Source organism: Erpetoichthys calabaricus, chromosome 13, assembly GCF_900747795.2.
Source record: "Erpetoichthys calabaricus chromosome 13, fErpCal1.3, whole genome shotgun sequence".
NCBI classification, from domain to species: Eukaryota; Metazoa; Chordata; class Cladistia; order Polypteriformes; family Polypteridae; genus Erpetoichthys; species Erpetoichthys calabaricus.
The window spans coordinates 135,310,949-135,337,036 of NC_041406.2; the positions used below are offsets into that span (position 1 = coordinate 135,310,949).

Genomic DNA, 26,088 nt, shown 5'->3' on the forward strand with positions numbered 1-26,088 from the left:
ACATGGTGAAGTAGCAGATAATCCGTCTGTTCCTTAATTCTATGGGTCTGAATTTCAGTTCCAGCAGAGTAGCTGTCTGTGTAGTTTGTATTTTCTGTATGGGTTTTCTTTAGGTACTCCAGCTTTCTTCCATATGCAAAAATCATTCATATTAAGTTAACTGGTAGTTCTTTGTGGGTTGGTTTGAGCTAACATGGATGCTATTGAAAGTCTGCTCTGTTTTGGAATGTGTAATTTCAGGATTAGGCCCCAGTGCTCTACAGTCCTAAAAATTGAATAAGCAAATTCAGAATATAGATGGATGAATTAGTATATTCAGTGCCAAACTAGCATGTAAGCGTGAATAGTGTCTACATTTACTGGAATCTGGCAGTAAAACACAAGAGAATTTGCAGCATGACATGTTGAGAAAAGAAACGTGACATCATGGAGTATTAAAAATGGAAATCACTCCTAGCATTTGTTGATCAAAACACAATATCTGTGTGTTTGAATGTGCTGCCTCCTGCAGGTTTGAACAGAGACCAGTCTCCACAAAAGGAGGCCTAATACTAGCACTTTGAACACAAAGAAAACAAAAGAAATCATAGCTTTGTAAATTATTTTATTACATTAAGGTGACTGTGTTTGCATAAGAATCGGTATGCTACTCAGGTAGTGCTCTTGTCTTGTGCCCTGGGAAAAGTGGGTTCAGATAAACGACAAAGAAACAAAAGGTATAATTCAGATGTACAAAGTTTATGGAAATCACACTGAAATAGTGTTTCAGCCCCAGAGTTTTCAGCACAGCATCGGCACATTTCTAACTTGACTTGATGGAATATTTGATGGTCATAGCTACCTTTAAAATTCTAGAACTTTTGAGAATACAGGTCCAGTTGAAGGTGACTATTTTCACATTGTGCATTCTGACACATGTTGCTCTTATTCATCAATACACATATAAAACTACTTACTGTATTATTAAACAGCTACTCTATGTTTCTTTGTTACTTCTGTAGTTGTTCTGGTGAAAATTAATTGAACTGAATTGACCATTGTTGATCTTCAACACAGTATCTAAAGAATTATATACCTCAGCAATATGTCAACTAATGGAATGAAAAGTTCAAGAATGGTTACATGAGTGTCTCTGATGAACAATGTAAGTTAACTGCTGCTGACAACACTGAACATGGCCATGACATGGCTTTGGCAAAGAGGTGCGTGATTGTTTAATTGCTGTAATACTCTCAGAGACTTTTGAAAAAGACGGATGCTTTTGACTTACCTTAGTTCTCTCTCGCTATACATACAGTATATATATATATATATATATATATATATATATATATAAACATATACATAAAAAATGTCTTTTTTTATATTACAGAAACATATATCATATTACATTAATTAATTTATGAAAGAAAATGATTATTTACAATATTTTAAGTATCTTCGAATCTTTTAAGGTTATATAAGTAATTTGGTACTTTGGCATCTCCAAAACTGTTCTCACAGGTCCCAGGTTTGCGGGATGTTACCGAAGCCTCATTCCTGTTGTGACTCCTGAAGGCACTCAGCTCTTACTACTTACTAGCTGTTCTTCTAATCATTGGCTGTATTTACAGTCTTTCATCCGTATGCTTCTGTTTAGCTCATTTTTAATTTCCTTAAAAAGAGATGTAAAATATAAAAATGGCCGAAGCATCACCAAAGACAGAGCAACAATACAGAACTCATATTTTGCTCTTCCTATCCTAAATTGATTTTCATTAATTTTAAGGAAAGGGGTGATCCTTACAACCCTCAGTTCTTTGCAGGGACTTTGCTGCCATTTTTAAGTGACATATTTCTCTGAAGTCTTTCTGTTTGTGTTGCCGTTCCAGATGTTTTCTGCAGGATTGTTATTGACTTCCTGGCTTGAGACTTCTCTTGATGCACTGTTGACCTGTCAAATAAAAAACAAAAGAGTGGTACAAAACATTGATACTCCAGTCATTTATGGTTTTGGGGTAACTACTATAGTTATTTGAACATAATAATACTCCACATTTAGAACACATTTCCATATTAACAGAAGGAAAAATCAGCTTCCAGAACAGTTCCTGATTTAGCCTAGTTTTAGTGAGGAAGCATCATTTTCATGATGAACGTGCTTTAGTTGACCTCTCAACCAGGCATACTAAGACATAGCCTCCTGTGACTGATCATCCCCACTTTGCTGACTTCATCAGCCGTTCAGTTAGGCTCTCAAATGACCTTCGATATAATACATTATATCAAATTTCAGCAAATATTTCTGAGACTATGCTTGTGTATTGCAGGTTCTCCATTCTGTGTAGCTTACCATGTTCAATTTAAACTAATGATAACTAAGCATTTTTGATATCTCAGAGTAACTAAGACATGGTAGAAAATATATGCAAATTACAGACTGCTTTGATTTTTTTTTATAAATTAAATAGAATAAAAATTGGATATAACTTACTTATACTATTAAGCTTCCTCCTACATTTCCACCTTGTAGATTCTGCTGCTGAATCACAACGTCCACTTTTACCAGTGAGATGTCTGCATTAAAGCATCAGCTTTTTGTCAGTATGATTCTTGGGATTTAATCCACGTATTTAAGGAAGTTAGATGTAACATTATGTTTGTTATTCATCTGGAACACTGATTAGATAGCCAACAATTACAATAGTACTAATTGAGGACTAATTATAATTGATTTGTACATTTTGAGGTATTAAACAGTAAATCCATGTTTTAATTGCTTCTGAAAGACTCATTTCTTTGTCTACCACATTAAATCATACAATATGTTTTGTTCAGAACAAATATATCATTACCAAAAGATTCCTTAGTGCCTTAAATATGGTAAATATGATAATATTGTAGTGGCCAGTGTAAATAGGAACAGAAGGACTCACAAAATCAATTATATGCTCTTCAAGTTAAACAATACTAGACAAAAATGAATCAGATTAAATAAATCAAAAATTAATATTTCTAAATAATAAAAAGGTTCCCCTAATTCTACTAACATTTTTTTTAAATCAAAGTTCTTACCTGATGTGATTTTTTTTTTTACAAGTTTTATATATATATATATATATAGCCACTTTTGCTTGACCAGTAATAACTTTAGCTGTCTTTCATACAGGCTTTTAGCTTTACACACAACAATACAATACATAAAGAAAAAGCTATTAATAGAGAAAGAGAGGACATTAAACATAGTCTAAAATATTATTTAAAAGATATTGAATCTGAAAACAGAAAACGTAACAATAAAACAGAATCTGTCTTTTTCATCACAGAACAGGCATGTAACTGAGAAATCAATAACTGAGCCAAAGGCAATGATGCATGTAGCACAAGCCGCTGCAAATTACCACTTCCTTTATTCAATGGTTACTTATGGAAACCTGCTCAAGGTGGGATTATTCTATCTGCCCCCAAGTTTGTCTTTCAGACATTCAGATTAATTTAGTCCACTAACACGCCAGCATAATATCTCAATAAAGTCCATCTATTCACATCACAGAGGGTTTGTTGTGGAAGTTGCCTTATTTCAGAAAAGTAAAGTGTCCTTTTTCTGAAAATGTAGATACTATTAGCGAATTAGAAAGTGCAGAGTGTCACTCTTCTGTGGCACTGTTCCTATACAGTAGAACAATAGCCTTCAGACTGTTGAACACAGATGGACTTGATGCTTCACTAGACTCACAAGAAAAGAACAAATGGCCACCATTACTTCACTCTGAAAAAGCTACAGTATAATAAAAAAGTGGAATATCACATCCAAAGTCATATTATCCATTACAAAGAGTGCCACATCAAGGTGCAGCACCCCTAGTCTGCATAGAAAAACATAAATTACTTGGTTTCAGGACAGATCTATTAGCTCAATATAATGGCTTTTAGAGTGCTTGTATCAGAAATGCTTTTGCATTGGAGATGCATTCTTCTGACTTCACAAGTATTTGTCATAGGTCTTCTACTGTTAGATATTCAGCACTCATTGCCTCGGCCAGTGCCTCATGTTTCAAAATAACAGATGCTGGCAGTGAGGTGCATATCACTCAGAAATCCATGATTAGGGCAATTCCTAAAAGACAAGACTTCTGGGCCAACAGCAAACTGTAAACAAAAAGAACAAGAAAGCCTTCTAACATCTGTCATTCTAGAAGAAGTTACAGGTTTCTCAAGCTTTATTAAGCTAATCCATTCTTGAAAACCCTTTATTAAGGTGAACAGTTGTAATGTGAGTGCCAAATTACCAATAATTTAAATGGAAAGTTTTATAAGTGTTCCCTGTCCCCAGATCAGTCATTGTCCTCGATCAGATATTAATAAAACTGTTTACCGATGCTTTACCACTTGAAGTTTTACATTCAAATGTAAGTCAACATTCATATTTTCTTGGACTTTTCCAACTATTTCACAATCTTTTTTGAAGCCATGATGCTGAAAACAATGACCCCCGGACACAGACAGATGGACTCAGAATGTCCCCAAATACGCACTGTTTATTTTACTTTTCCTGCAACATACAATGCAACCACAATTACTCTCAATAACTCAGTGCTTATCCTTTGTCTTTGTTTTCTTTTCTTTTCTTCACCGCCTCCACTCCTCTCCTGCAAGCTCTGTCCTCTCCACCCGACTCTGGCTCCCCGAGTGGAGTGAGGTGGCCCCTTTTATACCACACCCGGATGTACTCCAGGTGTTCCTCAATTAAGTCCCAGCAGCACTCCCGGGTGTGGTGGAAGTGCTGCAGACCACGGCTCTGGAATTATTCCAGCGGCCCCTGTTAGTGGCCACGTAAACCAACAGGCTTGAGTGTTACAGCCCCATGCTCGTGGCCCCAATGTAACCCAGGGTGGCTGTCCTTTCCTGTCCCGGGGAATGGCTTGCCCTTTCCTTGGTCCCCTGCTCTCCCAGGCTTCTGGACAGGGCACAATCCCTGGCCATCCATCTCAAATGTGAATAGTCAAAGTGAACATAATTGTCATCAACAATATACAGGCATACAGAGAGCAGAAATGATGAAGCTCAGGGCACACTGTGATCACATAATGCAAATAAGACAAAACAGTGTGTGTGATGATGCAGGTTTGCTCCATGCTCCCATCTGACTTCTGGGAGCTCTTGAACCCAGCACTGTCAGTAATGTCACCGAGATGAGCTGACAAATGAGGACAATTCTCTAATGAAGCCGGTGGATATTGCAAAAGTGCCAAAGTGCTTTCATTAAAACAAACAGTTGTGTCAAAACAGGAAGTGCAGTGCATCACGGTTTCAATAAATAATCCATAAAAACAAGTGTTCAGTGGGGATAAAAACAATAAATAAATCCTTTAAAATCCGAGGTTAAAAATGCAGTCTCACTCTTCACGATCTTAGCACACCTCCTTCTCTCATTCTCCCCGGCTCACCCATAACTCGCATAGCCGGTGGAGACCCAACAGCAACAAGCTTCTTTCGTCCGACCTCCGTCTTGGCTGCCTTAAGGACATCACGGCCAGACTGCCCAAGGCTGGCACTCCTCCCTTCTTCTTTCGTGCTCACGTAGTCACTCCTTAGATCCCTCAGGAGGACACCTGCCTTGCTCACCCCACTCACCTGAACATTCAGTGGAGTGGACTAGCCCCTAGAGCGCCACAACCAAATGCTCCTTCGCGGGGCCCTACCTCATTCTGCTCCTCCTTCCAGGTGGCCAGATCCTCCTGCTAAGACTGCTCTTTCCCGTCCTTTAACCTCCTTTATCTTCCTCTTTTCTTCGATCCATCTCTCATTTCTCAATTCATCTATCCCCTCTTTCCTGGTGCCAACCTGTATATATATACATCCACCCGTGCCTCCATGGGCACAGTGCCTTAATCACACGCAGCAGGAAGCCAATGAAGCAATTGAGAATGATCGCACCCACACGTGCAGGTGTGACTCGCTCCAATTACATCATTTAACTCCCAGTGGTCGTGCAATCGCGCTCACGGAGAATGACACGGTTATACGGATTTAAAACCTGGCCCTTTTTTTTTGAAGCCGTGGACCCGCTATACCACAGTGTGCACATACAAGCAATACCATGCAACATACTATTTAAATAGATAGATACTTTATTAATCCCAAGGGGAAATTCACATTACATCATTTCACATCACATGCGAAATATGCAATAAATCAATACAATTACTACTATTATTTCACAGAGACTCATTAAATGAAAGTTTCACAGAAATCTATCACACAACCTGGCAGATCTGAGGCTGTAGTAGCTTTTTCTAGATCACAAAAGAATGAAGAATCCATGAAAAAATCCATGAAAGGGGTGAGCGTGATCTTGCACTATTCAGCAAGTATTGAATACACAGTGTTTAAACAATGTGTCTTTCAGAGAAGGGAGAGGCACCCCTGATAATACTTTTGGCTGAACCCACTATTCTCTATGGACATGCTGGAATTGCTGTGCAAAACACTCTTGATGATGCCTCTATAAAAATGTGGTGAGAATGGGAGATGGAGGGCCTTTTTAGTTAAGTGGTGTTAGACCATGTGAGGTCTTAAGTGTGCACCGAGCAACTTGGCAATCTGTACAATCTCCACAGACAGCCATTGATACAAATTGTGATGTAGTCAGGGCAGATACTTTCTTGAAGTCAGTCATTGTCAATGTTGTTGTCTCTGCATTAAATGGTCAACTGTTGTGTAATCAGTAAACTTGATGATGTAATTGGAGCTGTGTGTGGCTATATAGTCATGATTCATTTTAATGTATGTGAAAATTCAGCTTTATTGTTGTGTGTAAGATGAACAAGGATATTAAAAGACATATATGCAAATTTTTATGAAGCTGCTATTCATAAAGATAGGGAAGTTCGTCAAATGTAAACGTGGAAAATAATTTAGATCAGCTAACATCACATTATAATGTGACCTTGAGAGATGCTCTGGACGCAGTGGCTCCCCTTAAAATAAAAGTGATCAAAGTACATAGAAACTCTCCCTGGTTTAATGAAAACACTTGATCATTTAAATTAGAGTGTCGAAAACTGGAGCGCAGATGGAGAGCAACAAAGCTGCAGGTCTTTCAAATTGCATGGACAGAGAGTGTTAAAAAATATAAAAAAAGTTCTATTTAAAGCTTGCTCAGACTACTATTCTAAAATAATAGATAGCAATAATAAAAATCCTTGGGTACTGTTTAGAACAGTGGCTAATTTTACAGATGGGAATTCAGATCTACAGTGCAAAATACCAACAGACAGATTTAGAACAGACATTAGGAGTTCAGACTTTACCGTATGAACTTCTTAAATGAGAAAATTAAAAACATAAGATCCCAGATCTCAGCATCAAAGTGCAAACCGCATACTAGTTTGGCAGTCCCTGTCTCACATTGCCTTCAACACTTAAGAAATTGTAATCCTGTAACACAGCAGGAAATCTTGACTTTAATTTCTAAAATGAAACCTGCTACTTGTTCCCTAGATCCAGCGCCAACAAAACTAGCAAAAAGCACAATGGATGTTCTTGCAGTGCCAGTTCTTAACATTATTAATAGTTCATTATTGCATGGCACAGTACCTGATGCACTACAAGTGTCAATCATGAAACCATTACTTAAAAAGTCAGACCTAGACCCACATATACTTAATAATTATAGACTCAATTTCAAATTTACCTTCTCTCTCTTAAACACTTGAAAAAGTAGTCACCAATCAGCTTCAGTCACACATTATGGATCACAATTTATTTGAGAAATTCCAGTCTGGGTTCCTCATTGGTCGTAGTACAGAAACGGCACTAAGATGCATTGTAAACAACATTCTGATATCCTCTGATGAAGGAAACTCCGCTGTAATCATGTTAGACTTAAGTGCAGTGTTTGGCACCATTGACTATTCTATTTTACTGCATAGGCTTGAAAATGATGTTGGGCTTACAGACACTGTCCTTGCCTGGTTTATCTGTGTAGCGTGCAGCTGGGGCTCTTACCTGGCTGGGACGCCTCTACACTGGGAGGACCGAGGGAGCAAGCATGGCCAGAGCGTTTACCTCCCCTGGGATGGTAGATGTGAACCCCCTTGGGTTGCAGCGGTGCCTCAGACTCCCGCAGAGCTTCATGGGAGTTGGAGTGTAGTGCAGCCCTGCTGGGATCTGCCACCAGGTGGTGCTGCAACAGTAGCTGCTGAGCCCTTTTGGGCAGTTCTTCCGCAACACCCGGCAGTCCTGCCGGAAACGAGTAATCAAGCACCTGGAGCACTTCCGGGTGCGTTATAAAAGGAGCCAGCAGCCATTACTCGGGGAGCCAGAGTTGGGAGGAGGAGCGAAGAAGCTTGAAGGAGAAGGAAAAGAGTGAAGAAAGAGACTTGTAGTATTGTGCTGTGCTTGAACTGTGTTATACTTGTGGGGAATGGGGAAGGCGTTTCGCACAAGGGGAAAAGAAAAAATAAACCAAGTGTGCATTGAACTTGTGTCCCACACGTGTCTGTGTCAGGTTCAGCTGGCGGTGCCAGCCTGGTGGGCCACAGCTGTTATTTATCAAATCGATTCCAGTATGTACAGAAAGGTGCTGACAGTACTCCATCATTATACACAGAACTGAGAGAAGGTATTCTGCAAGGTTCAGTACTGGGACCTTTACTGTTTTCACTTTAGATGCTTCCACTGGGATCTATCATTAGAAAACATAATGTTAATTTTCACTTGTACACAGATGACACCCAGTTATACCTTTCTTTTAGAACAAATAAAGTTTCTTCGATGTTATCTTTAATTAGTTGTGTTATTGAATTAAAGGAGTGGATGGATGAGAACTACCTATCTTTAAACACAGATAAAACAGAGATGTTAATTATTGGAGGGAATCATGCTGATTGCAACAGTATTTTGTCATCATTTAACTCAGTGGGAATCACCAGTAATTTTACTGAATCAGCCCGCAATCTAGGAGTTATCTTTGACTCTAGCATGTCATTTAAAGCACACATTACAAAGTTGTCTAAATCATGTTTGTTACATCTTAAAAATGTTGGGAAATTAAGGCGTTTTTATAAATAATAATAATTCATGCATTTACTTCTAGTAGGATTGACTGCTGCAATGCTATGTTCACTGGATGTTCAAACTGTTCTTTATGCAGCTTCCAGTTAATCCAAAATGCTGCTGCAAGAATTATTACAAGAACAAGAAAATACAAACACATAACTCCAGTTCTGAAATCCTTACACTGTCTCCCGGTTAAGTTTAGGGCAGATTTCAAAATCCTTTTAACATATAAAGCCTTAAATGACCAAGGTCTGGCTTACTTTTTTGAACTTATTATGACTTACAAATTAGAACATACATTAAGATCTCAAGATGCTTGTCTGCTTATGATTCCAAGGATTAATAAAATAACAATGGGAGGTCGAGCTTTTAGTTACAGGGCCCGTAAACTGTGGAATGGTCTGCCTGCTACTATAAGAGATGCCCCTTTGCTCCCAATGTTCAAACCCCAGCTGAAGACTCACTACTTCAGTTTAGCATATCCTGACTAAAGCTGCTGATTAACTGTACATACTGAATCTCTGTTGTTAGTCATTACTACTAAAGCACAAGAAATATGATAGTTACAGGGAGAACGAAACAAAACAATGTGCAATGTGCTCCTTAGTATATGGAGCTTCAAACTAGTTGGGATGCCCCTGCGTTGGAGCAATAAGGTAGGCGCCGGACAGGCGTTGCAACATTTATCCTCTGTTTACAACTTCTGGGAGCATACCACCCGTAACCCTTCACTCAGTCACTGGACTTCTCATCAGGATGGTGGTGTACAGTATTGACCAACTCATCTTCATGGTGTGAACCTATAGGATCACCAATTCATTTAAGCGATGTCAGAATCAACTAGATGATTGTGAGTTAACAGTAGGTTACTTCCAGAAAGATGGAGCAATGTGTCACACATTGGTAAGGAGCATGGCAGAAATTGAGTCCTTCTTTTGCAACAGGGTAATTTCAAAGGGGCTTTGGCCACTGGGTCTGACACCACCAGAATTCTTCCTTTGGCGTATGCTCAAAGAAAACTCTATTGGAACAAGCCTCACACAGTGGAAGATTTGAAGGAAAACATTTAACATGAAATTGATGTTATTCCCCCTGAGACGCTTGCCGATATGTTCATGAACATGGAGTGCCACATCGAAATGTGTCTGGCTGAAAACAGAAACCAATTCCAGCATCACGTGTATTGCAATCGATTACACAAATGTCAAGGAATATAGCATATTTTTTTGGTTCAGTTGCTTCATCCTAACAGGAGTTATAACAAAATATTCGGGGCCTCTTTCGAGTGAATCTCCCAGTATAATTTGTTACTAACCCTCACCTATTCTGTTTCTCTTCTCTGTACTCCACTTGGTGCCACTGCCCTGCTGCTAAGTTGTTTTGCCTGCCTAAGATAAAGTCATCCCTGATGGAGGATCGCAGGAATTGTGGGGCAGAGGAGTCCTTTCATTGGATTGGCTGGCCCAGCGCTGACTCAGCTGTGGAATGGCCAATAGGGAGAGGCAGTTTAATGGCCGAGATTGCCAGGATTCCAAACAATTCCAAATCGTATTATGCAATACCATCTACTTTTGAATTCTGCTCTGTACTTGTAATATTTCTATTGCACTATTATATTGTATTGAGGATTACTTGTGTTCTGTTCTGTTCTGTGTATTGTATTGTATTAAGCCCCTTTTTCTGACACCCACTGCACACCCAGCCTACCTGGAAAGGGGTCTCTCTTTGAACTGCCTTTCCCAAGGTTTCTTCTACTTTTTCCTACAAGGGTATTTTTTGGGAGTTTTTCCTTGTCTTCTTAGAGAGTCAAGGCTGGGGGCTATCAAAAGGCAGGGCCTGTTAAAGCCCATTGAGTCACTCCTTGAGTGATTTTAGGCTATACAAAAATAAATTGTTATTGTATTGTCCGTAATTGTTTCTGGAGTGCATTACCCTGTTTAAGATAGTTAAGGAAGCAACTTCCACATTCTTCCATCTTTTCCCAAAAAAATCCCAGCATCCACTGTGTTACCATGAAAGGCAAGATGGAAGTAAAGGATTTTGTGAATCCCATTTCCCATCAACAGCACTATGTAACAGTGCTCAGTCCAGAAATGGTCTGAAACTTTACTTAGCAAACTTGAAGATGCAATTGGAGCTGTGTGTGTCTATGTAGTGATGAGTCAGGAGGGTCTTAATTAATGTAAGCTATTTAAATAATAACAGTTTCGCTGCTTCAGGATAAATAAAATAAGAAGGGGACGTGTCCTTTAGGAGACTGGGGAACTACATAAAGCTGAGCAATAATCACCAGGGTATGTGTGTGTGCGCTGCAGTGGGCTGGTGCCCTGCCCGGGGTTTGTTTCCTGCCTTGCACCCTGTGTTGGCTGGGATTGGCTCCAGCAGACCCCGTGACCCTGTAGTTAGGATATAGCGGGTTGGATAATAGATGGATGAAATAACCACCAGGGTGAAAGAGACCTAGGGAGTTTTATGAAATGGAGGGGAAATGGAGGGTGGAATGACCTGAAGATCAATTTTTTGCTTTGGGTAAGAAGGGAAAATAAGCTTTGGCGCCATTTAAGTGGTCTGATCTATACTGAAGAAAAAGGAATGGGTTTCTGAGGTTCTTCATTTGAAATACTTTCTGACAGAATTTCTTGAAGACAATAATGCCAAGGACTACATTCATCTCCTTTGCTGAAAGGAGGTTTTGCCCGTTGACTGAGGGAGAAACATTGATATTATTCCTGTGTCTGTTGTTGATTTGGATTTTAATGTAACCCCATGGATTTTGTTATTATTTTGGTTTTGCTGTTTCTGTACATATTTCTTTTGTATTGTGAACTTGTCATTTGGGTTTTGCTGTTTCAGTGTTATGTCTTTTAAACTTGTATAAGCATGGTTTTTCAGTGTGCTTATTTCCTATATATATTCATAATACAAGGTAAACAACATACAGTAATTGGATAAAGGGTTATCTGTTCATTGTCATCATGGGTTTGTTAGCTGTAGGATGTAATGCTGGCCTACCTATCCCTTGATTTATTAACTTTTTTACAACGTTGCTTAGTTGCTGTCAGGAGGGCCTGATGCCAGGAGTAAATTCTGGTTGTGTTTATAAATGAACTTTCATTACCGCTTATTTTTCCTGATGTCACCTTTTGAAAAGTCTTCAAATAGTAAAATTATTTTCTAATAACATCAAGTGATTTTCTTATTCAATTGTATCTATAAGTCACTGTGTGAAGAAAAAGTTCCTAATGTTTGTGCAAAATTTACCCTGAACAATTTCCAACTGTGCCCTTGTGTTCTTATTGAACTAATTTTAAAGTAACAGCCTTGATCCACTGTACTAATACCTTTCATAATTTTAAACACTTTAATCTTTGTTTGCTTAAAGATCGTATTATCTATGTAGAAAAAGCATACAATATGGTTGAACTGGACTACCTTTTCACTACATTGCACAAATCTGGGTTTGGCCCAAATATTTGTGCATGGATCAAACTACTGTATACCACTCCAGAAGCTTCAGTTTGTAATAACAACATTATTTCAGACTACTTCAGACTAGAACGTGGTACTAGACATGGATGTCCCCGTCACCACTGCTATTTGCAATCGCCATTGAGCTATTGGCTGTTCACTTTCGAAATGTTTTTTAGATAAAGGGGATAATCAGAGAATATAATTATATGCAGATGATATGGTAGTGTATATATCTGACCCACAAAATATTGTGCCTACAGTCCTAACAGCACTTAACAGAATTTCAAAAGATATCTGGACTCAAAATTAATTTGAATAAAAGTGTACTTTTTCCAGTGAACTCTCTAGTACATAATATTAGATTGGGCTCCTTCCCTTTTATCATTGCAGATCAGTTTAAATACAGAGGGGTAAACATCACAAGTAAACATAAAGTTCCTTTTCAACAAAATTTTGCTGTCTGCATGGAAAAACGTAAACAAGGCGTGCACTGATGATCTACCCTCCATCTCACTTTTTTAGCAGGAAAACTGAACACTGTCAAGATGAATATCCTTCCTAAGCTTCTTTTTCTATTTCAAAGCATCCCCATATACATTAACAAATCATTTTTTAAGAAATCAGATTAAATCATAACCTCATTTATATGAAATTCAAAACATCCATGCATCTAAACAGCAACCGTACAATTATCTAAAGCAGAAGTTGGCATGGCTCTACCTAACTTTTAGTTTTATTACTGAGCAGCAAACATACAAGCTATAAAAACCTGGACATTGACCCAAATAGATGAACACACAGAGGCTTGTTCCGCAATAGAAATAAAATCCTGCATTACTTTTGTATATTCCTTGCTTTGTGCCCTAGCAAATACAAGTTATCATCAATACCCTAACAACCCATTTGTGCTTCATTCACTCAGAATATGGAACCAATGCAGGAAGCCCTTCAAATCAGAGAAGCTTTTATCGGTGGCACCTCTACATAATAACCACAACCACTTAAACAGTTTGTAATGTTTGGAAAACATATGGTTTAAATCACTTACAGATTTGTACACAGATACTGTATTTTCATCCTATGAACAATTGCACTCCAAATTTAGCTTCCCATCAAAACAATTTTTCCACTATTTCCAAATTAGAGACTTTGCTAAACAAAATCTGCCCAATTTTCCTCACCTATTTCTGTTCATAAATATTAATCAGTCTTGAGGACTCAGATAGCATTTATATAATATATAAATATATTTTAAAATACCTTCCTTTCAAAGATCCCTGAGTACAGTGGGAAAAGGATCTCTTACTCAATATCTCAGAAAAGGAGTGGAAGGCAGCAATGCACAGCTCCATATGCACAAAGCATACAATTATTCAACTTAAAATCTATTGTCAATCACATCTGTCTCATTTAATATTGTCCAAAATGTTTCCATGGCATGATCCAACCTGTGAATGATGCAATTGAGCTCTAGCCTCTCTAGGCCACATGTTTTGGGCCTGCACCAAATTAACATCATTCTTGACCAAAATTTTGAAGTGCCTATCAGACAGCGTTGGATGTCACAATCCCTCCTAACCCACTAAGAGCTGTGTTTGGTGTAGTCCCAGATGGTCTTAAAGTCGAGAAGGACAAACAAACTGTAATTGTATTAGCTCGTAGACTTATCTTACTCAACTGGAAGAATCCTAACCCACCTCTTTTAAACCAGTGGGTAACTGATGTTACATAGTATTTGAAATTGGAAAAAAACAAATTCTCATTTAGAGGATCTGTTCAAAACTTTTTTAAAACCTGGCAGGATCTAATCAATAACATTTTAGAATAAGCTTTCATATTGGTGAAAAGGATTCTCTTCCCTCTTTTCTACTCGTAAGGTTTACTTTGGCTGTTGGCCTTCTTCTATTTCTCTTGGGTGGGGGTTGAATTGAATTTCGTTTTGTTAAGTTTGCTTGTTTGTATGGAATGTTACTTGCTTTTAATAAATTCAATTAAAAAAAGGATGAGTCTGATGTTTTTCAAGTTGAAGTTACTTCTTCACAATCATATTATACAGGTAAAAGTCCATTACAACAAAGTGCCAGGGACCTAAAAAATATTTCGTTGAAATGAAAATTTAATAGTAATGAGATTCTGTATTTGTCGCTATTGCGCTTTCTTTAACTTGCGTCCAGGCGTTTGCAATCATTTCAATAGCTTCCTTCAAGTTAATTTTCCTCTCATCTTGTGTACAAGTTATGCTGACGAGAATTTTTCTCAGCATTTCCTTGCGATAATACACTTTCAGGGTGCGAATGATGCCCAAATCCAATGGATGAAGCACTGCCGTGAAGTTGGGTGGGAGGAACTCAACGCGAACATTATCTGAATTTGGAAGCATGCTGTGGGCAGCACAGTTATCAATCAGTAGCAGAATCTTCCTTTTGCTCTTCTTCATATTGTGAGGTTTCTGAACTGTTTTGGGATTCCCAAAATGCATCCCGAAGCTGATTGCCGAGTCTGTGGAAGATTGCATGTCCATTGCTGGGCAACCACAGGCTTACAGTGCCGAGCCAATCGAGATTGCGCTATAAGCGCCTGTCGTCAGTGCGTGATACAAGGAACATTATAAATGCAGGGAACAGTATAACTTGGCCACTGACCTGGCTCTGACCCTGCCTGACTGCTGTGTTTGTGTATAGGAGAGTGGCAGATTCCGCTGCAATAAATAACTGTGCTCTTCCTGTTTCAAGGTGAATAAAACTGGTTTTGCTAAAGTATTGAGACTGAGCCTCGTGTTTTGGGGTGCAAGACAGGGACTCACGCGTCACAATATCCTTGTCAAGTTGTCACAGCCAGTTTACCAAAATGTCTTGCGTCATCCAAGCTCACTGGTTTGCTTTATACTCGCAGGGAAGGAATGTAACGCACTTAAAACAGACAGGATTGGTCGACTTGCCAATGATGAGAGGAATAACTTTGCGGCTGCCAGTTGAATTGCGGCAAAGTAGAACTGTCAACCTTTATTTAATTTTTTTTTTCCTCCTCGGCACAGATCACCTTTGTGTGGTAAAGTGCAAAGCGGCAGCAGCTGATAGAAGATTCTAGTCTCATCAGCATTGTAGATGTCTTCAGGTTCATAAGCTGAAATGATTTTCCTGATTTCCCCCCGCAAGCATTTGTTTGCTTTTTCAATTGGAACTGCAGATTCTTCTACACAGATTGCTTTGGCTGCAATTCCAAAACAATCCCGAAAGCGAATTAGCCCACCCCTGCTGGCAGAAAAATCTTTGTGGTCCAAGAGACAGACAGTGACTTTGTTTTTTCTTGAATGAGTGGCCCACTATTAGCAATGTTTCTTGAACAAGCATCACTGAACCACATAAAAACTGCTTTTTCAACGTCTTCAAATGCAGCAGTTCGCATACGTTTGCGCTGAGGCTCAAGGTTTGCAACCTGATATTTTTCTATTTTTGCTTGGTCTTTCAAGAAAGTTGACAGTGTTGATGGCGAAATTCCGAATTCACTGCCAACATTTTTTTTTCTTTTTGTCAGAATCGAGAGCTGCAAAAATGTCGTTTTTTCACGTCTGCCATTTCTATAGGAGGGTGACAGTGAATAAGTAAAATGTATCCCTGACAAAAACAGAAAACAAACACAGCAAAAAAAAAACATTATGGGGATAGTTCAAAGAAAGAGAAACATTTACAATGTTCGGGTATCATTGTGCACATCTGAGCTGCGACCACAGAACAAACTGCTCTGTGAATGATTCATTCGTTCATGATTCAAGGTCTTTTGGGCACTTCGTTATAATGGAAGTATCTGCTATTATTTCATAATAACAAGATTTTTATAGACTTTGTCTTATGGGGAAACTGTCAGGACCGTAAAAATACTTTGTTGTAATGAAACGTTTGTTGTAACGATATTTGTTGTAACGGAATTTTACCTGTATATAACTATTTTTTTAATTTATTTATATGACTCTATGGTATAATCCCTGACACTCTGCACTGAAGTTGACTTGAGTGGGATTCTATTGAATGCTACTTGGGGTAGACACCCTTAAGATCCATCTTCAGTTGTGATCCTCGGTATCCCTGGGTGTTTTGGCCTTTCAATCACATGACACCCTTTGCTGAGGCACGCTCACCACAGGTTGATAAGATCTGGGTTAGAGTCTATGGGGATCCTATTTTTTCTGCAGCTCAGATGGTGTCTACTCTCTTTAACCATAACCAATGACTGCACTTTTCGACAGCATCAGAAAATTCTTTTACCGGTTTCCTTTGGGCCTGATCCCTAGCTGTTTAAAGAGACTTATAGTGGAAGGAGCTACAAAGCCTCTACATCCCACATGCATGGAGCGAATGTTCACATTCCAGGCATAATCTTTAGTTTCTGCTGTGAGATTCGAATAACACAGCTTTTTCCGTTTGTAGGCCTCCTTCCATGGGACTGAAAGTTCTTTGGTGAAGACACTCTGACAGGATTTAGACCAGGACATTATGTTCAGGCTCAAGTTGGTCTTAGAAATTTCTGTTGGGAAGATGAGTCTCTGGCCTAAGTCCATACAAATTTTCAGGTCTCTGACTATGTTTATTGGGCATGGTTCTTGGTGACAGAGGTATGTACTGTGTTTCTCCCCTTTCTTTCTGAATGATGCTGTTAGATGTGGAAAGGTTGTCTAGGCATTGAATGTCATTATCGTTTTTCTGTCTTTAGTTTTAGCTGCCATATCCCTCATCACGTTGTGCATCCCCATTGTGTTAGGCTGGTCTTATACCCAACCAAGATGTGCTTTGCAGGACATCCACAAAAGGGACAGGCTGGATTCACCTTTTGCCAGATTTTGTTGTACCATGGCCAAATCCTTCTCTCGCTTGTTGGAAATAGCCCACAAGGTCTCTATGTTTGAGGGCAGATTTTGCATCTATTACTGCTGCAGCTAGAGTCCATTTCCGCTTTGTTACTAGGATTGGTGCAGAGGCTCTTACAAGATTCATTGTCATTTCTACCCTTGCTTTGGCACTTTTATACTCTTCTACCTGGTAGGAGATTACTAATGAAAAGCCTCCAATTCCAGCCCCATGCTGCTGATGTATCCTGGTAGGCTAAGCCTCTTCCCTACTTGATCATTCAACACCCTCTCTAATTTGTTGACTTGTGTTAGATTGGCTTCAAATTTCATAGATTGTGATTAGCTGCATGAGTCAAGAAAGCAGACCGAATTAAAAACACCACAATTTTAGCTTCCCTGGAAGAGCAGCATTGTTAATTTGTTTGTGGCCCTTGGTTATTTCTTGCCTAAGCTACTGAATATGTTCAGTGTCTTTCAAGACTGCATTATACCATCAACCCAGGCTCTTAACGGACTTCTCCAGTCTAGTGAGTAGTAGCACCCCATTTATGCTGACCTTTTCATTAGTAACCCGCCCTTCAGTAAGGGAAATACTGTGAGACTTGGCAGCATTAATTTCAATTTGTGCCCATTTGACGTTTTCCTGGAGTTTCTCCAATAGGAACTTAGTGTAGTTATTATAATGGCAATGTCATCCATGGATGCCCTTACTGGGGGAAGATGTGGCCCACTCTCCAACTGCTCACTTCTCACCACCCACCTTGATGCCTGGACAATGAGCTCCATTGCCATATTAGTTTACCACAAGAAACTACATTCAAAAATGAAGAATATTTTATAAATAAAAAAGCAACTTGCTTGCTCTTGCATTTTTAATGGAGATAAAATCCCATTTTAAAGAAAAGCCTTAAAACTTACTGAGTATATCTATTTCAATTTAAGAAAATGTGGCTTCCGCGTTTCTAAAGCATACTTGTGACTAAAAAAGTAAACAGGAAATAATGCAATTAATCACAGATTCTTGGTAGTAACTGCTTAAGGTAAAGATATGTTTCTTTCTTGCTCCTCCTCTTGCGTTAGCTGTGACTAGAGTTATAACAACTTATGCCATATAATGTGCAAACATGCCAAAAAAATACTGCAAAAATGAAAAAGGCAGTGCAAACTGAAGCACCACAAAGCAAATATTGAATTTTAATGCATAATGAGTTCATTTTTCTGAGGACATTGTAATAAAGAAAACTAAGAACAATGTTTTTGAGTAAAAACTCACTGATACTCACTAATAGCAATCAGTTTCTAAATACACAGGAATAGCATGCAGACTCAATGCAGAATCTGGTGCTGTGAGGCAGGAATAACAGTTCTGCCACTCTGCCTGTGCTAAAGCATCTGTACTAAACTTACTAAACCTCAATCTGATTAAATTTAGGTGGCGGGTGTGTGTGTGTGTGGGGGGAGTGGTATTATGTTTGCCTTGCCATGGACTGGCACCATGCCATGTCTGGGTGCTGTCCCTACTTGGCATCCGATTTCTAGGATGTGCTCCTGCTGTCCAGTGACTCTGCCCTGGATAAGAGGATTAAAAAAGATGGATGGATTATCATTAATATTATTTTTACTATTATTTCTATAGCAGTAATTCATGAATAGATGCATTAATGGAAGATATCTAGAACAACAATTATTATGATGATGTTACTATTAGAAAATTAGAACATTATTGTTATTCATTAAAACATTACTGTAGCTGCATTTGTCCCAAATTACCAAAGTTCTGCAGCTTTTAGTTTGCTTCATAGGATGATTCAGGCACCAGTGTGACGTGTGTTCCAGATAATTCCACAGACCAAATATCTTTGTGTTTAAAATTTTTAGTAAAATTCAAAGCAAAACAGTTCACACAAAAAATGAGATAGATACAAAATTGATATTAAAGAAAGGAAAAGTTCTTCTTTAAGAAATGTTTTGTTTAAGGCTTATTTATCTTGTTTCATTTCTCTAAGTTCAATCATATAGTTGTACTTTAGGCACGTTAAGCACGTTATGCCATCTCCTACTTGTAAACTTGTCTAACAGTTCATGCTAGCAATAAGACTATTTCCTAACTGGCTTAATTAACACTCAGTTCTTACATCAAGCAAAGGAAGTTCTATATCATGTTAACTTACGGGGGTAGAAGACTATAGCATATTCTAAGTAGCTGTGAGAAAATGAAATTCTATTATTGAAATTAAGCAATTCTAACGTTAACATTAAACACTGCAGGATTGGCTCATACAGTTACTATTTCAGGTGCTTGGATTATGGAAATATATCTACATGAATATTTACTGGATATATATATATATATATATATTTCTACTCTCTATATATAAAATCCTAAGCCTAAAAATGCAAAGGTGACATTTTCATGTCACGTTTTCTGTCATGCTTTAAATCAGGCTTATTTTAAAACCTACATATATATGTTTGGTATCATTCTTTTCAGAATTTATTGAACTTTAATGTGATGTTGTGAGATTTTCAGATTCTTATTCCATTTTTAGTAAATTATAAACTAAAAAATATCAAGAACTCAGGTTTAGCAAGACGGGACTTTGTGCCAAAAGATTTAACCACGCCTGGGGCCAGAAATAAAACACAAAGAGTAGGACAGCTGCTATATAGGCTTTTAAATGTGCCGCAGCAGCAGCAGCAAGCCAGCACCTGATCAAGCAAAGAGGTGGTAAAAAATAAAAATATTTGTTTCCCATTGTATCACCGTTTAAGAGGGGGTTTCGGAGGAGCGACCATATCTTCTTGGGGTGCATTCAGCTCCCCCTCTTCACAACACCAGCTGCAGAGACACAAAGTGACTGGCGAGCGAAGCAAGATATATAGTATATATATATATTGTGGCAAGCGGCTGGGGGTGGCACCCAGCCAGGATGCCCAGAAGGACTGGAGGAGGGATTACGCCTCCTCCAGACCACAAGGGGGCAACCGCCCTGGTGGTTTTGGGGACCACAGGAATTGAGCTTGGAAGCTCAACCCTATAGGGGCCAATGGTCACCACCAGGGGGCGCCCCAATGCTTGAAGAGCCTTGGTCCTCAGCACTTTCGCCACACCTGGAAGTGCTGGGGGGAAGGCGACCAGGGACACCCGAAGTGCTTCCGGGTGCGCAGCCAGTACTTCTGCCACACTGGGGAGTGCTGGCAGAAGATTATCGGGAGGCACCTGGAGCACATCCGGGTGATTATAAAAGGGGCCGCCTCCCTCCGTTCAGTGGCTGGAGTCGGGAGAGGAGACAAATAGATCTTGGTGTAGAGGAGTGGAGGCGGTGAAGAAGGCATTTGGAAAGGCCTGGACTTTGGGGGAGTTTTGGGGTTGTGTGGCACTTTATTGTATATATTTGTAAATAAAGCATGTGTTGGGTGATTCAAACGATGTCCAACCTGTCTGTGTCCAGGCTTTACTCCACAATATATATGTATATATATATATATATATATATGGTTGAAAATAGTTTTTACTGTCAAATAATGCAAAGATTACGCGACACGTGTTTTGCCATAATTCTGGGCTCAACCATTCTATGATCTGCTTCTCGCAACTGAAAGAGGGCACCGTGGTGGATGTTAGCCGACTTGCTGACCAACTACAAGCGTTACCTGGTAGGTAACCACCATACAATCAGATTGTGATTCAGACTACGAATGCCATGAATATGATATATATATATATATATATATATATATATATATATATATATATATATATATATATATATATATATATACAGTCATATGAAAAAGTTTGGGAACCCCTCTTTATTCTTTGGATTTTTGTTTATCATTGGCTGAGCTTTCAAAGTAGCAACTTCCTTTTAATATATGACATGCCTTATGGAAACAGTAGTATTTCAGCAGTGACATTAAGTTTATTGGATTAACAGAAAATATGCAATATGTATCATAACAAAATTAGACAGGTGCATAAATTTGGGCACCCCAACACAGATATTACATCAATACTTAGTAGCCTCCTTTTGCAAATATAACAGCCTCTAGACGCCTCCTGTAGCCTTTGATGAGTGTCTGGATTCTGGATGGAGGTATTTTTGACCATTAATCCATACAAAATCTCTCCAGTTCAGTTAAATTTGATTGCTGCCGAGCACGGACAGCCTGCTTCAAATCATCCCATAGATTTTCAATGATATTCAAGTCAGGGGACTGTGACAGCCGTTCCAGAACATTGTACTTCTCCCTCTGCATGAATGCCTTTGTAGATTTCGAACTGTGTTTTGGGTCATTGTCTTGTTGGAATATCCAACCCCTGCGTAACTTCAACTTTGTGACTGTTGCTTGAACATTATCCTGAAGAATTTGTTGATATTGGGTTGAATTCATCCGACCCTCGACTTTAACAAGGGCCCCAGTCCCTGAACTAGCCACACAGCCCCACAGCATGATGGAACCTCCACCAAATTTGACAGTAGGTAGCAGGTGTTTTTCTTGGAATGTGGTGTTCTTCTTCCGCCATGCAAAGCGCTTTTTGTTATCACCAAATAACTCAATTTTTGTCTCATCAGTCCAAAGCACTTTGTTCCAAAATGAATCTGGCTTGTCTAAATGAGCATTTACATACAACAAGCGACTCTGTTTGTGGCGTGAGTGCAGAAAGGGCTTCTTTCTCATCACCCTGCCATACGGATGTTCTTTGTGCAAATTGAATTGTATAACGATGTACAGATACACCATCTGCAGCAAGATGTTCTTGCAGGTCTTTAGAGGTGATCTGTGGGTTGTCTGTAACCATTCTCACAATCCTGCGCATATGCCACTCCCGTATTTTTCTTGGCCTGCCAGACCTGCTGGGTTTAACAGCAACTGTGCCTGTGGCCTTCCATTTCCTGATTACATTCCTTACAGTTGAAACTGACAGTTTAGACCTCTGAGATAGCTTTTTGTAGCCTTCCCCTAAACCATGATACTCAACAATCTTTGTTTTCAGATCTTTTGAGAGTTGCTTTGAGGATCCCATGCTGTCACTCTTCAAAGGAGAGTCAAAGGGAAGCACAACATTGCAATTGACCACCTTAAATACCTTTTCTCATGATTGGACACATCTGTCTATGAAATTCAAGGCTTAACGAGCTCCTCCAACCAATTTGGTGTTGCAAGTTATCAGTATTGAGCAGTGTGAAAGATTGAGGCACGGTCGTCCTCTTGTACCCTCAGACCAGACGTCAGACACCAGATAAAAGTCCAATATGACTTTATTTTATCAATAAACTGTGCCCAAAGCACCCTACACTCCACAATACTCATATAAATAAACAATAATCAATCAATAAACCAATCCTCCTCTCCCAGACGCGTTGCCACCCTTCCACCCAGCTCAGCTCGACGTCTGGGATTTCCCATAGTCCTTTTATAGTCCTTGACCCGGAAGTGTTTCGCCCTCTCTGTCCATGTGATTAGGAGCTGTATTGGTCGGTAGCACTGCCTTGAATTCAGCTGCTGTGTCCAAGAGTGGAAAGAGGTGTCAGGATGTGGTCCAGTGGAAAGAACTGTGAGGGATAAAATCCCTGTGCACTCAGAATGACGGACCATACACCACTTCAGCAGATGAGACTTAGAGAACTTCTTTTGGGGCTGTTTGTAGCTATAACAGCACCCGCAGCAGATGGTCGATCCTGCTCTTTGAGGAGAGGCCTTGAGAGCGAACTTTAGTGATGGGTGAAATCACTCACAAAGTCTGTTAGCTTTATTAGGCAGTGGTATGGTTCAGTATTGTCCCAAGGTCCTGTACCATTGCAGCAAAAAGCTACGAGGTAAACTGTGTGCCTCAGTCGAAAGTGATGTGAAAGTTTGCCAAACCGTGCAATCCAAGTGCTGATAAAAGACCTGGCTATGTCTGCTGCAGTCATGAACACCATAGGAACAGCTTCAGGCCGCCTGGTAGTCCTTTCAACAGCAGAGAGCAGGTGTGTAAAACCACGAGGAAGGGGGCCTACCAGCTCCATGTGAACATGGTCAAAATAGTGACCAGACACCAGGAACGGATTCAGTGGGGCTTTAACATGGCAATGTATTTTAGCCTTTTGGCATGCTACACCAGCTGCTGCCCAGCCTTTAACATCTCTTTTGAGGATCTGCTGCATAAACTTGCTCACCACTAAATGTTGGGATGCCTGCCGCCCTGGATGTGAGAGGCTGTATACGGTATCAAAGATGTGCCATCTCCAGTTGCCAAGGATAATTGGGGGTGTGTAACCAGTGCTGCTGTCACACAGGAGCTTGGCAATGCTGCCATCCAACTGTTCCTCTGACAATGGCAGGGTGGTTTCTGCTTATTTAAGGGCCTGGACCTCCAGGTCCTTAGATTGGTCAGCCGCCAACTAAGTATAATCAGTTCCAATGTGTATGGTGGCATTTGCGGGGTAAGAGAGACAGTTAGCCTCCACATTGTTCTTACCCACAACATGTTGGACATCTGTTCTGAACTCTGATATGTAGTCTAGGTGTCATTGCTGCTGAGGCAGGGCTCATTTACTTTAGGCATTCTGAGAACTAGTGGTTTGTGGTCAAGAAACACAGTAAATGGCTGACATTTGAGCAAGAAGCAGAAATGCTGGAAAACTAGATACAAACTCAGTAGATCACAGTCGAAGGTGCTGTTGGGTCATAAATGTCTGGTGAAAAATGCCAATGGCTGACAAGCATCATCATCCCACTGTTCAAACACCGCGACTGCCTGCATGGAGCAAAGTGTCAGTTGTAAGTGCAAATGAAGCATTGGGAAGTGTGTGCGCGAGTATGTCCGCCTCTGTTAAAGCACGTTTGGTGTGTGTGAATGCCTCATTCTGTTCTTTGGACCACATGATAGGGAGCTTTGCGGTCTGGCCCTGTGGTGCCTCATATAAAGGGCTGCCTGAGGAATGAAGCAGTGGTAGAAATTGACCACGCCCAAGAATACTTGGAGGGTACATACGGTATGGGGCTGTGGGAAATCGGTGACAGCAGAAACTTGGAAAACAAAGGAAATCACACTCTCCTTTGAAATGCAATGTCCTAGTAAATCTATAACAGGCACTCCAAACAGGAACTTAATAGGACTGATAATTAGCCCATGCAGGCTAGGGTGCTTGAACAAGGCCTGTAGATGAGTGAGATGTTCAATCCTGAAAGAGCTGCCAATCAAGAGATCATCCAGATAGACAAAAAGGAAATCTAAATCAATTAGAACATAGTCCATCAACCTCTGGAATGTCTGCACTGCATTTTTAACTCAAATAATCCAAAGAGGGTGATTGACTATCTATCTCTACTCTTAACCCCTTCCGAAATGCTATTGCTGTGCTAGGACATGATAATTGTTTAATAAAATCTTCCGTAAAAGTGCACAACATAAATACTGTAATAACCAATCTCAATGCACGTAGAAAATCTAGGCAATACGGCATAAACACCAATAATTTAATTAAAATTACTACTTTATTTTTTTTTTTTTTTATATTTTTATTTTATTAATTTTCATTGTAATCATTCCATACAAACAGATCCATTTATAACCCAACAAATTTGAAAACAAATCAAACCCCATCCCTGAGAAGGAGAGCTTAGCTAAAGGAAAATTTCTTTAAGCTTTTTAATAAGGCAACATTAGACAAAAGAAGGGGAGAAGTAAATATCTATATAAATAAGAGATGGAGAAGGGAGTTAAATACAATAATAGTTAATTCTCTTATTCTAAAATAATATTGATTAAATCCTGCCAAGTTTTGAAAAAATTTTGTACAGATCCTCTAACTGAAAATTTGATTTTTTCCAATTTCAAATAATATAAAACATCAGTTTCCCACTGACTTATAAGAGGAGAATTAGGATTCTTCCAATTTAACAAAATAAGTCTGCGTGCCAAGAGTGTAGTGAATGCAATCACCGTTTGTTTGTCCTTCTCCAATTCAAGTCCATCTGGAAGGACACCAAACACAGCTGTTAGTGGGTTAGGAGGGATTGTGATACTAAGGCTGTCTGAGAGGCACTTAAAAATCTTTGTCCAAAATGATGTTAGTTTGGTGCAGGCCCAGAACATGTGACCCAGTGAGGCAGGAGCTTGGTTGCAGCGCTCGCAGGTCGGATCCTGGCCTGGAAACATTTTGGACAGTTTTAAGCGAGACAGATGAGCTCGATATATAATTTTTAGTTGAATAATTCTATGCTTTGCGCATATAGAACTCGAGTGAATTCTCTGCTTTGCTACCTTCCACTCCTTTTCTGATATATTGATTAAGAGATCTTCTTCCCAATGTCCTCTTGGATCTTTGAAAGGTAGGGACTCTAATAAGATTTTATATATTGCGGAAATAGTTTTTGTTTCCTCGGAATTGAGCAGTATTTTTTCCAGCATTGTGGAGGGTGCAAGGTGGGGGAAATCGGGCAATTTCTGTTTAACAAAATTTCTAATTTGAAGATAGTAAAAGAAATGTGTAGCTGGGAGGTTAAATTTTGAACGTAATTGTTCAAAAGATGTAAATATGTTGTCTATATAAAGATCTCTGAGCATTTTAATCCCAAAACTTTTCCAGGTATTAAAAACTGGATATACTTGCGAAGGTTGAAAGAGGTGGTTCCCTTGCAAAGGTGCCACTGATAAAAGATTTTCCATCTTAAAATGCTTCCTAATTTGGTTCCATATTCTGAGTGAGTAAAGCACAATTGGGTTATTAGTATATTTGCGA

The 26,088-nt window shown here is 39.4% G+C and overlaps 1 protein-coding gene across 1 annotated transcript in view; it reads right to left on the minus strand.

Annotated features, from left to right (window-relative positions):
• Positions 1-1,335: 1,335 nt before the first annotated feature.
• LOC114664065 (brain and acute leukemia cytoplasmic protein-like) overlaps positions 1,336-26,088 on the minus strand; it is a 126,879-nt gene continuing 102,126 nt past the window's right edge. The window contains exon 3 of the mRNA XM_028818043.2: positions 1,336-1,933. Within this exon, the coding sequence (XP_028673876.1) occupies positions 1,792-1,933 (142 nt within the window). The 3' untranslated portion in view covers positions 1,336-1,791. The remainder of the gene's footprint in view (positions 1,934-26,088) is intronic.